Genomic DNA, 12,546 nt, shown 5'->3' on the forward strand with positions numbered 1-12,546 from the left:
ACCAATTACCATAGCTTTATAGGTCTTCTTATCTGGTAGGATAAGTCCTGCAACCTTGATGTTCTGCAAGACTGTCTTGAGTATCCTTGGCCCTTTGTATTTCTGTACAGATTGAAATCAGTTCATGTTTCCCTAAGAAGACATCTGCTGAGCTTTTAATTTGTATTATATTGAATCTGTAGATATATTTGGGGGGAAAACTGATGTCTTGACAATGCATAGCCAAGAAAATCACTCTACATTTTTAACAGACAAAATATAAGCTGGGAAAAATATTTGCAATTCCCATCTCAGTTAAAGGACCTCATGTTCCCACTATGCAAAGAGCTCCTAAAATTTAATAAGAAATAAGGCAGCCATACAATAGAATAATGGGCAAAAGATATTAATGAACAGTAAGCAGGAAAAAAATTTAATACTCTTAAACACATATAAAAATATGTTCATTCTCAGTCATAACATGACAAAATTGTCAAATTCGAGAGTTGCACAATACATTCTGAAGATATGGAGAAATAGGTACTATTATTCAATGTTGATAGGAGTTCAAGTTGCTTTGCAACAGAAACAGTTTGGCCATATCTACCAGATCCACAAGTGTATTTCAGGCTTTGATTCAACGGTCCCCTACCAGGGAATTTATCCTGTTCTATACTTGACATACGTACAAGGTTATTCTTTGCCATCTTCTTTGTAAGAACAAATGGTTGGAAACCACTCATTGTCCTTCAGTAGGAGTTCTGGCTAAATGAATGATGGTCCATCCAGACAAAGAAATACAATGTAGTGGGAAATAAAATAAGGGTGAAGGAGTGGAAGGGGGAAGCACTTTATATATCAGTATGGAGAAAGCTCTCCTTGGTCTCAGTTGCTGATCCTCGCTGTTCTCTCCCTTCAGGATCCGAGCTGGCTTTTTTGAGCACTTAGAGAAGTGGTTTGACCAGTGTGCCCTCAATGCCCAGGTCACTGTGGCCACCAAGATTGATCAGCTGGATTCAGAGCTAGAGCTACGCCTGCACCTGCACCAGCCAAGAGCCCAGCGCATTGAAAAGGACATCCACAACGTCAGGGCAGGTACCCTAGGCAGCCCCTGGGGTCTATGCGTCTGTGGCTCCACATTCATTAGCTGCCCTGGTTTGCACCCCACAACACTTAGCATGTTCCCATTACATGTTGGAACGTGTGTATGAGGGTTCACAATTCCCAGGCTGGCAGAGAAGGTGGTGCTCAGAATTCTCTTTTATGATCTTTTTCAAAGAAGACATTAGATGCTGAAAGGAAGAGTATTGTCCTATTTTATCTCTGTGGACTCCAGATATGCCACGCAGGACACATACCTGCATGGCAGATGCTCTAGAGGCAAGCGTGCAACTCGGGAATCAGAACTAATAGGCTCAGCCTTTCTAGATGTTTGACTCTCAGCAGGTTACCTGACCTCTCTGATCCCGTCCTATCCTGCAGAGGGCATGTTGGCAGTGGTAACTGACTTTCCTTGAAATGATACAGTGAGGTATCATGAGCACCTGGTACAAGCCAGAGCCTCCAAATGTGGTAGCCATTCTTTTCAGCTTATAATTTTTAACACTTAAGAAGACATGCCAGGAGTTGGCTGGTGGCCTTGTAGGTTAAGGATCTGGCATTGTCACTGCTAAGGCTCAGGTCACTGCTGTGGCACAGGTTCAATCTCTGGCCCAGGAACTTCCACATGTCGTGGGTGTGGCCAAAATGAAAAAAAAAAAAAGTCATGCTGTTTTTGTATAAGACAGAGGCCTCCATTAATGGCGGGGGTGCATTTTTACTTGGATCCTTCAGTGGCCCCTGGTTCTGGGTTTTAGGTTTTCACTGGAGTCATACGTAAGCTCCATTATAGACCCTGAAACATTCCAGAGAGCCCCCACCTGACCGCACCCAACCTCCTGTTGCCTGGAGCAGTGAAAGAGTGTGGACTCTTGAGGCCCAATGCTTGTGGCCTTGGGAGACCTGCTTGACTTTTGGAACCTCACCCTCCTTATCTGGAAAAGATGTGCATTAGATATAAATATCAACAAGGATGCTCCCCGCAGACTGGCTTCCTTCCCCTTCCCTGGCTCCTGGCCCAAGGCAGGTGTGAAAACTGAGGCTGAAGAAGCAAAGCCTCAGGATCCCACCATTTCTTTTTGGCCGAGCTGAGACCACTGCGGCTCCACCACCCCAGGCAGTAGGAGGTCAGATGGGGTGATGGGCTCTCTGCTTACTTTAAGGGCCTGTGGTGGAGCTCTTGAAGTCTCCTATAATTCAAGTTCATTGGAAATGAGTAGCCACTGGTATCAAGAGACAAACCCTGACTGCCCTGCTTTGTGCTGGCTGTTCTCTCCCAGACCCTCTCATGAGATCCCTGCCTTCCCCAACACCCAGCCCACTTGCACCCAGGGAGGGAGATGCTCTCCCAGGGTGCCTCCATCCGCCGGGACCGCCCGCTCCCAGCCAGGCAGAGCCTCCTTTCTCCAGATCCCAGGGCTGTCTCGGATTGGCCTCCCTGAGATCTACGTGCATTCCTGGGGCCAGGCCTGGTGAGGGCAGCAGGAACAGGATGAGGGACCTTGGCTTGAATGGTCCCTGCTCCACAGCTGGCCCAGGAGAGCACTGTCCTGAGCTGACTCAGGACCCCAGAGGGCTCCTTGTTCTTTTCCAGCCGAGCTCTTGCTTCATCAAGAGCGGCTGGACAGCCACTGTGCGGGAGTGACGGAGACTCTGAGAAAGGAGAGGATGATGTTCTGCCAGTTCCAAGAGGAGCAAAACACGAGGAGCAAAAACTTCCGCCGCAAGATTTATGACATGGAGCACATCTTCTTGAACGCCACCAAGAGCCAGAAGTAAGGGCCCTGGGGGTCTCCATTGTGGCCTTGTGGCCCTAGAATCTCCACCCCTCATGGATAATAGAAGAGTCAGGGTTTCCAGAAGGGTTTCACCTCTTCCCATGTGTAAGAGCCAACTGTGTGATGCATCTGGCCGGGGGGCTGGGCACGGGGGGCGGGGGAGCAGCCTGGGAGAGAAAAGGGCGCCTGTGGTCAGAGTGAAAAGGACATGCCCTGAGGTGTCCACCGTAGCAAAGACCACTCCCACCAGGGGAAATCAGGAAGATTTCCTTCCTGCAGGAGGCCCCTGGGTGTGGGATAGGAGGAAGGGGGGCGGGCGCTGGCCCAGATGGAGTTAGGGATGTGCTTAGGGCAGAGCATGGGTTCCAGGAGGCCATTCAGGGATTTGAGGTGCAGGCTCTTGTGTGCCAGGGAGGCCTCCATCAGGTCACCAGTGAGGAGCCCTCTCAAGTGTCCGTACTGCAGTCAGGTACACAAGAGGCAGCTGGTTAGAGTGGGCTTAGGTGGAAAGAGGAACCCTGCAGGGGCTCTTTCAGGAAGTACTGGGACACAGGCACCCCAGTGCTGGAGTGAGGATGCAGAGCCAGTAGGACCTGGGATTCTCTTACTGAATGGCGGCAGGGGCCAGACAGAGGAGAGGGGCGCCTCTCATCCAGCTCACTGAGAGTTCCACACCCCGTCCTGCATGCATGGCACTCACTGTCAACTTCTCTCTAATGCCCCTTTTGCTACCCAGAGAAGGGAGGCAGCGGTTCTAGGTGAGCCACCTGGAGCTCAAGCAGCCGCCTGGCTGCCTGCCCACGCCTGGGTCACCACCCTGCCCTCCCGTGTCCCCCAGGCTGGTCATTCTCAGCAGCACTCTGCACCGGGAGCTGCTCAGCTACGTCGACGTCATCCAGGTGTCCCTGCGCAGCTTCCGCCAGTACCTGGAGGAGAGTCTGGGCAAGCTTCGCTACACCAACGTTGAGTTTGTCAAGCACTGCAGGTGGGAGCCGGCATCTGGGGCCTCTGTGGGCCACCAGGCTTTCTCTATTGAGAGGCAGTCTTGTTTGCCCCTTAGCTTTTTAATTGTGACAAAATATCCGTAACATAAAATTGTCTATTTTCACCGTTTTAGGTGTGGAGTTCGGTGGCATTAAGTCTATTCACACCATTGTGCTGCCATCTCCACCGTCCATCTCCGAAACCTTTTCATCTTCACCAACTGAAACCCTGTACACTAACTTACACACCAACTGCCCATTTTGCCCTCCCGCAGCCCCTGGGCACCATCATTCCATTTTCAGTCTCTATGAATTTGACTGCTCTAGGGACCTCCTATAAGTGAAATCACACAATATTTTTTCTTTTGGGTGTCTGGCTTTTCCATTTAGCATAATGTCTTCAATGCTCATCCATGTTATAGCCTGTGTCAGAATTTCATTCCTTCTTAGGGCTGAATAACATTCCACTGTGTGGATGTGCCACATTGTGTTTATCCATTCATCCCTTGATGGATACTTGGGATGTTTTTCTGCCCCCTGTACTATCTGCATTTTTCAAAGATCTTGTACTTTTGTGTGTGTGTGTGTGTCTTTTTTTTTTAGGGTCAAATCCATGGCTTATAGAGGTTGCCAGGCTAGGGATCAAATTGGAGCTGTAGCTGCTGGCCTACACCATAGCCACAGCAAAGTGGGATCTGAGCTGCATCTGCGACCTACAGCACAGCTCATGGCAACGCCAGATCCTTAACCCACTGAGCGAGGCTGGGGATCTAACCTGCATCCTCGTGGATACTAGTTGGGTTCATTAACCACGGAGCCACGATGGGAACTCCAGATCTTGTACTTTTAATCTAAAGCCCTATCAACCACTGTATTTTGGTTGGGTGGAAAGATTCAGGTCTAATCGGTGGCTTTGATTTCTCCTCAACTTATTTTTAGATTGTTTTCAGAAGGAGGCAACTTTTCTTCTGAAGAAATTGACTCACTGTGTCATCGACTGGAAAAGGAAGCTGCCCGAATAGAGTTTGTTGAAAGCCTAATCATGATTAACATGGAGAAGATGGAGAGCGAGTACCTGGACCAGGTGAGCGGGCCCCATCCAAACTTCCAGCCAGGCTCTGAGGACACCTGATTACGGAGTGGTCAGCTTGCTCGTTGCCTGATGGGCTGGTCAAGCCTCCTTTCCAACCATTAATTAAGCCTGGCTCTCTGTGCTTCCGAAGTTCAAAAGTTTCAAATTAATCTCCTTCTTTACTTTTCCTCTTTCTTTAAGGCAAATGAGGTCATCAACAAATTTGAAAGTAAATTCCATAACCTGTCTGTGGACCTTCTTTTCATAGAGAAAATCCAGCGGTTGCTGACAAATCTGCAAGTGAACATTAAGTGTGAGGTAGGACTGACTGATTCTTCCTCTGGCAGATATTTATCACACACACCTGCACACGGGGCACTGTCCCAGGTGCTGGGGATACTGACGTGTTCTCTGCCCCATGGGACTTGCACTCAAGCCAGGAAGTCAGAGATTAAATCATCATAGCTTCTATCATCCACTGAGTCATCATGCACCAGCCATCCTGCCAACAGGCTATTTTTTTTTTTTTTTTTTTGGCTTTTGGCTTTTCTAGGGCCACTCCCGTGGCATATGGAGGTTCCTAGGCTAGGGGTCTAATCGGAGCTGTAGCCACCGGCCTACACCGCAGCCACAGCAATGTGGGATCCGAGCCACGTCTGCGACCTACACCACAGTTCATGGCATCGCTGGACCCTTAACCTGCTGAGCAAGGCCACGGATCAAACCTGCAACCTCATGGTTCCTAGTCGGATTCGTTAACCACTGAGCCACAACAGGAACTCCATCTAACAGGCTAATTTTGAATAGCTATGTGAGTCCTCACAAGAGCTGTGTGAGGCAAATAACCATTCTTATCCCCATTCTAGAGATAAAGAAACTGAGGCAGAGTCATTAAGTGACTTAGGTAAGAATGTAGTTCTTAAGTGATGGAGCCAAAATGTGAACCTGGGTCTGAGTGACACCGTACATTAGGGCTTTCACCATGCCAGGCCATCTGGGCTTCAGAGGAAGAGGGCTGTGAGGTGGGGTGGGGGGCGTATTAGAGAGGATTTCACCTGGGCTGGGAAAGTGGTGCTTCTCAAGGCTTGATGGAGAAGGAGTAGCCAGCCAGGGAGAGTGGGGAGCAGCATCCTGCAGAGATGGTGAAAAAGTCCTGGGGACTGGAGCCAAGAAACAGGGAGCAGTGTGGCTGGAGAGGCAGCTGGGTCAGCAGGGCCATGTAAGCTGGACTCCTGGTGCTGGAGTGAGGGTCCAGGCCATGGGCACCAGGGAACAGTGCTACTTATTACAGGTTTTTTTGGTTTGTTTTTGTTTTTGATTTGGCTGTGGCATATGGAAATTCCCAGGCCAGCAATTCAACCCTCACCTCAGCAGTGGTCCAAGCTGCTGCGGTGACACCACCAGATCCTTAACCCACTGTGCTACAAGGGAACTCCTTATAATTTTTTAAGCTGTATAATCTTTCACATTTTCTTCAAAAACATCATTTTGGTGGCTTCCCTCTTCTGGGTGTTTTGCCATTTTCACTTCACCTTTTCTTTTTGGAGGATCATTTGGTGAGTTTTGCTTCTCATACACGGTGGTGTGATAGACATGCTGGCGCTAGAAGCTCTGATTACGTCCATAGGGAATCTCCCAGAGTTAGAATTACTGGGTTAGAACACAAACGTTTTAATACTCTCTGTGCTGTGAGAAAAAGAATGTATATGTGTGTGTGTGTGTGTGTGTGTGTGTGAGAGAGAGACTGGGTCACGTTGCTATGTTGTAGAAAACTGACAGAACACTGTAAACCAACTATAACGGAAAAAATAAAAATCATTTAAAAAATAATAAAAATCTCCCCCCTCACCCCCCAAAAAGACTCTCTGTGCTACCTGTAGGGCATGACCATGTCCTCCTATGCCCTCAACCAGTACAGCAGGTCACCAATTTTATTTTTAAAACTTATCTATTTGACAGGTGTTTTTTTTTAAATCCCTTTAAATTTGCGCTATTCTAGTTTCTGATAACATTGTGCATTTCCTCCCTGATTTTATTTTCCAGTATTTATTCCATCTCTTAGCTCCTGTTTTACTGAACATTTTCTTGATCCAAATAAGTATTCTAGAAGTAAATCTGAGAACCTCTGGTTTTCCTAGGTGGCAAAATCCAACTTGCAAACAGATGGATTAAATTCTTCTCTGGAACAGCTTCAAAGCAAGGTACAAATGTGCCGAAGCTCACGAGGAGATAAAGAAGTAAGCACTCAGTAGATGCTAAGCTGTGAATAGTGAATATGCAGCACGCTGGACTCATAAACTGGAAGTAAACTTATCTCTGTGGTGGAGATTTCTCCACCACCAGAGCAGCCTCCTACTTAACCCCTGTTTTATTCAGTGGAATTAAAGAAAGGAAGAGAAACCAGCCAGCCATTGCCCTCAGCCCTCAGTGCCTCCCAGCATGCATGTTGAGTAAGGCCAATGAGCCTGGGGGCTTGAATGTGGCTTCACTCCCCCTCTGGCATCACCAGGCACCCCTCCCAGTAATTGGAACCCAGCCCGGGATGAGTAACAGAAGCTGGATTCTGCCTTCTGAACAATCACATTTTGTTTGATTTTCCCTTTGTTTTGGTCATGGCACATAAATTGGTTAATGCGTAAAGTATGCAAAGTCTAAATTGGAGCAAAGTTTGGGAAAAGCGAGGTTCTAAATGCCTGCCGGGCACTGATCAGCAAATGTGTTTCTGGGTGTTTACGTTGTTGACTTGATTGTTTTTCCGCCTCTAGCATGTGCGTGTCTCTGTCCCCATTGTCACAAGTGCCCTGGCCACCCCAAGGAATCGTTTCCCCACAGCTCATCCAGGCCCTCAAGAACCATTCATTCCAGCCAGAGCTTCTGTCTTTTCTCTTCCATTTCAGTGACTAAGTTGAGGTTTTATTGTTGTTAGTGCTGAGAAGACAGTTATTCTTCTATCTTTACTGCTTTTTCTTGCATAGTTACAAGTACTTGTTGGAAAATGTCCAAACATCCCCCCAAAGCACAGACGGTAACATATATGTTCCTCCTATTCTCATATTCTGCAAAGCCCCACATGACTTCTATTATTATGCAGATGTGTCTACACATCCCAGAGGGACCAGTGCAAAGTCAGCTTAATCTGCTGTGACCGGAGTTCCCGTCGTGGCGCAGTGGTTAACGAATCCGACTAGGAACCATGAGGTTGCGGGTTCGGTCCCTGCCCTTGCTCAGTGGGTTAACGATCCGGCGTTGCCGTGAGCTGTGGTGTAGGTTGCAGACGCGGCTCGGATCCCGCGTTGCTGTGGCTCTGGCGTAGGCCGGTGGCTACAGCTCCGTTTCAACCCCTAGCCTAGGAACCTCCATATGCCGCGGGAGCGGCCCAAGAAATAGCAACAACAACAGCAAAAAGACAAAAGACAAAAAAAAAAAAAAAAAAAAAAATCTGCTGTGACCCCTTCTGCAGGCCCTTTAGGGACAGCTCTGCCTCTTCAGGAGAAAAGCATTTACTCTCTCACGTTTCCTTGCGGCCTACCTGCCCCCAATCCCTGCCCTCTCCTGATGTGTCAGGGTGTTGGGCAGGGCCCCAGGGTGGGAAGCATGAGCTTGAGTGGGCAGGCAGTCCAGTGTTAACAGAGTGGTGTAGAGTAGTGTTAACAGAGTTGTGTAGAGTAGTGATAAGGAGACAGAAGTGAGGCATCGGATGCCCGGTGAAGGCAGTGGGGACTAGGGAAGGGTGTGGCCAAGGCTCTGTGCTCAGGGCCACATGGAAGAAGACCTTCTGGCTGCTGGGTGCAGAAAGGCAGGGAGGCAGGAATAAGTTTGGGTGCCAAGACTAAATAGTGGCACCATTTAAGGTGCCAGCTGAGACATGTTCCATTCCAGGGGTTGAGTGGCAGGAAAATGGGCAGGAGTCAGAGAGCCTTTGGAATGAAGGAAGTGGGAAGAGGCCACGGCACCTCCTGGCCTGTGTCATCCACTAAGGCTGTGAGCCATTCAGGGAACAATGTGTGAGGACCACTGAGTGATATGCGGGCTGCATAGGGAAGATGAACCTTCTCACAGGTGCTTCCCCTGCCCTCTGTGGGGTATGGTCTGTGGGAAGGTTGCTCTAGGGGGTCATGTCTCTGATGTTGCCATGGAGTTAGCCATATCACCCTCCAGAAAGGCTGTGGCCATTTCGCCCTTACATACTCTCTCTATCTTAGGCCAAACATTTCCTTCTACATGTAGCATGTTAGAGCTAGAAGAGATCCAAGGGAACATCCTGGGTCCCCATCACACTGATAAGGAGACTAAGACAAGCAAGTTTAAATCATTTGTCCAGAACAAACCCAATAGAACAGGGAACAGAACTCCCCCCTCAGTGAAAGATCTGCTGCCCCAGTGCAGCCGCCCAAGAGAGCAGCCAGGGCTCCCCCGTTCCCCAGGGCCCTCCCTGTAAGTAAGGGGCCTCCATGGAGCCAAGAGGTGTCCTCACCAGCCGACCTATTCTTGTGGTTCAGATGGAGTCCATCTTCCCACCTGCAGCCTGCTTCCTGTGCTTTTTTTTCCCTCCATGTTCTCACTAGATAGTGACCTCCGAGGACCTCCTTGGCCTTGTTCGAACTTGGAAAGAAAAATTAAGCCAGAGGATTCAGTACCTCAACTGCAAACTGGACATGGTGTCTGTGACTCAAGTGGTCTTTACCGTAAGGGATGGGATGGGGGTGGTGGGGCGGGTGGCTGATCTGTTGGGTCCGAGCTCCCAGGAGACCTGCAGGGCTCAGCAGAGCCTAAGGAAAGAGGGTCTCCCAGGCCCCTGCTGGACATCAGGCCTGTGGGGGTGCCTTAGACAGGCCGCAGGCTGTGAAGTCAGGTCTAAGTTCACATCCCAGATGGCCCTTTTCTCTGCACTGGTCTCTTAGGAGACCCCTCACCACCTGGCAGCACCTCACCTCATAAGGACCCTCAGCTTACCTTACCCACTGGCAATCAGGTCACCCTCACCTCTCAGACTCTTCTTTCCCACCCGCATCCACAAGTAGAGACTGGCTTCTCCCAACCCCACTCCCAGCTCCCTTGTTCAAGCCCCTCCATCTCTTGCTCACATGGCTGCCCTTATCCTCTCACTGTCCCCTCCAACCACGATCCATTCACTGCATTGCAGCCAGTCCTAGTGTTAGACAAAGTCAATCTGCCTGTGTCACTCTCCTGCCCTCAGGATAAAATCCAGACACTTTAACTGGACCTACACAGCAGCCTTCCATGGCCTCAGTCTGTCTTGTGTGGCCTCTTTATTTCTCTGCCCTCTAAGAGGTCATTTCCCCCAGGCCTTCTCTCATCTCCTGGTCTGAACCAAGGTCTCCTGGCCCCTGTGGCATGTCCCACTTTCCCATGAGCCCACAGACCATGCAACAGGGTCTTCCTTTTAGGAGCTGTCTCCCTTAGACTGTGTGTCTCAAGAGGGCAGAGCTTGTGCCTCACCACACACACTCAGCCTCACTCACCAAGCTTTAAACACCAGAGGTGCTTAACCACCTGCCAGGAGGACCAGCATAAGTGGAGCATAAGTGGCATAGAGCCATTAGCAGCATAAGTGGATGCCCCTCAAGTTCTGCTCTGGCTGCCCTCTGGCCCTGCCTCTCACTGCCATGTTTTGAAGCAGCGCTTCCTTCTGTGGGGAGGCTCTTGCTCCATCCCACCAGCACTAAGCTTCCATTACCACCAGTACTGCACCCAACAAGACAAAACTCAGGATCTAGCTGGAGTCCTTCCCTCCAGGGCTTACAGTCCACCCTGAGCCCAGACAAAGAATAAAATAGGGAAAATTTCCTCTACGCGTACTTGGTGGGCTCTACGCCTACCCTTTCTCTAAGGTCCAACTCGAGGTGGAAGGGGCCACTCACTTGTCCATCATTTGTTCACTTGGCCTTTGGTCAGAAACTGCCTGGGCACATCTATGGGTGGCTTTACAGGTCTGTGACCCTCAGCCTCAGAGAAGATGCTAGCATTTCTTTGTAGCACTGGCCCCAATTTTTACCATTTCTTTTTAGACATTCATAATAAATGTCTTGTCTTTCTGACTAGACTGTAAGCTCCATGTGCATAGGGCTTACATGCAGTCTTTTCACCCTGTGTCCCAGACCTAGGCAAAGACTTGCAGAAAGCAGGTGCTCAGGAGACACTTGTGTAGGTTGGCACACTCACATGAATGAATGAATGAATGAATGAATGAATGAACAGCCCTCTAAGGTAGATAGGGTCACTGCTACTTCACAGAAGGGAAAAGAGGTGCAAAGAAGTCAGGCAGCCGCAGCACCTGGGCAGGGTGGTGCTGGGATGTGAACCCAGCCTGCCTGCCTCCCTGGCATCTAGGCTGGGCACACACAGTCGGGCCCTGCTCTTTGGCCTGCAGGACATCTTGACCGATGTGGAGGTAGAAAGTGACATCCTGGTGTCTTCAGAAGCCCAGGAAGAAGAAGCCAAGGGAGACGTGGTCACCCCCGAGTCCTTGGCCCAGCCAAGCCGCATGGGGAAGTCCATGGTTGAAGACCCGGCTGTGGAGGTGGTCAAGAGGATCCTGCAGTAAGTGGCCCCGGTGTACCCCCAAGCCTTCAGGGCCTATCCCTCATGTGAGCCCACCCCTGACAGCTATGACCCCATGCAGGGGCTTCTCCTCTTAGAGCCTCAGCTTCCTCCTCTGAAGCAGGGCTCACAGTAGCACAGACTTCCGTGGGGTTGTGGGTTATCCAGGATGGAACTGAGCTCCTGACCTGAGCCATCCTCATGGTCACTGGGGAAAAGCTCATATCCTTTCCTTTGGTTTCAGATTTCCTGATGCCAAATGTTCAACCCAGCGTTGTGACAAAGAGCGGTACCTGACAGGTAGAGGCACACAGGCCTGTGGGGCTCAGGGTGCTGGTAGTAGGGCAACTGGGAGTGCCACCCAGCCCCTCCTCACCTTGGATCCACTGTTCTTGTCCTGGGTGCTCATCAGCCAAAGCCTTCAAGCGACACCAGAGCCGGGGAGACCACTCAGTGAAGAAAGACTTGGTTGTTGCCAGTGCCACCTCAGCAGCGAGGTAGAGACACCAGGCTGCCCTGGATCTCCCCTCCCTAGACAGAGGCCACCTTTTATCAGACCTTGTCCTCAGAGTGCACCTCCTGTGCTCATGGCCCTGATACCCCAGGCGACCATGAGATGGGCCGACCTTGATGCCGGCTTTAGACAGGTCCCTGCTCATTCCCTCTGAGTGGCCCAGCTCGCATGGCCTCCTACCCTGAGAACCTGTCCAGGAGCGCAGTGGTTTTCCATGGTGACAGCTAGTGGATCCAAGCCCTGCTCCCTCCCTGGACATTGTCCTGGTCAGAGAGAATGACATTGGAGGTGGCTTTCCTTGGATGATAGCTCAGAGCCTTAGGAGCCCTGAGTCTATCCTGACCATGCACTCTGCCCCTGGACCCTGTTGGGGTTGTTAGACTCATGCCTCGGTGAGTGTGAGCCCTGCTGGGCACTGACACTGAATCCATATGACTGAGCTGACTTTCTGGGTCTTAATGAGCCTTTGTTGACCTGGTTTAATGCTCGGTTTTGAGAAAGTGGCAGTGAAGAAATTCTGCTTTTGCATATATCTAGAAAGTCTTTTTGAACAGACATGCC

General features: G+C 50.1%; 1 protein-coding gene across 1 annotated transcript in view; it reads left to right on the top strand.

Annotated features, from left to right (window-relative positions):
* The window catches only part of CCDC180 (coiled-coil domain containing 180), a 67,775-nt gene that overhangs the window by 35,682 nt on the left and 19,547 nt on the right, over positions 1-12,546 (top strand). Inside the window, exons 23-32 of the mRNA XM_021085122.1 lie at positions 899-1,074; positions 2,672-2,852; positions 3,694-3,840; positions 4,778-4,922; positions 5,112-5,228; positions 7,049-7,147; positions 9,476-9,595; positions 11,302-11,471; positions 11,716-11,771; positions 11,884-11,968. Coding sequence (XP_020940781.1) covers positions 899-1,074; positions 2,672-2,852; positions 3,694-3,840; positions 4,778-4,922; positions 5,112-5,228; positions 7,049-7,147; positions 9,476-9,595; positions 11,302-11,471; positions 11,716-11,771; positions 11,884-11,968 — 1,296 coding nt within the window. The remainder of the gene's footprint in view (positions 1-898; positions 1,075-2,671; positions 2,853-3,693; positions 3,841-4,777; positions 4,923-5,111; positions 5,229-7,048; positions 7,148-9,475; positions 9,596-11,301; positions 11,472-11,715; positions 11,772-11,883; positions 11,969-12,546) is intronic.

The sequence above is a fragment of the Sus scrofa genome, chromosome 1, assembly GCF_000003025.6.
Source record: "Sus scrofa isolate TJ Tabasco breed Duroc chromosome 1, Sscrofa11.1, whole genome shotgun sequence".
In the NCBI taxonomy this organism is placed as follows: domain Eukaryota; kingdom Metazoa; phylum Chordata; class Mammalia; order Artiodactyla; family Suidae; genus Sus; species Sus scrofa.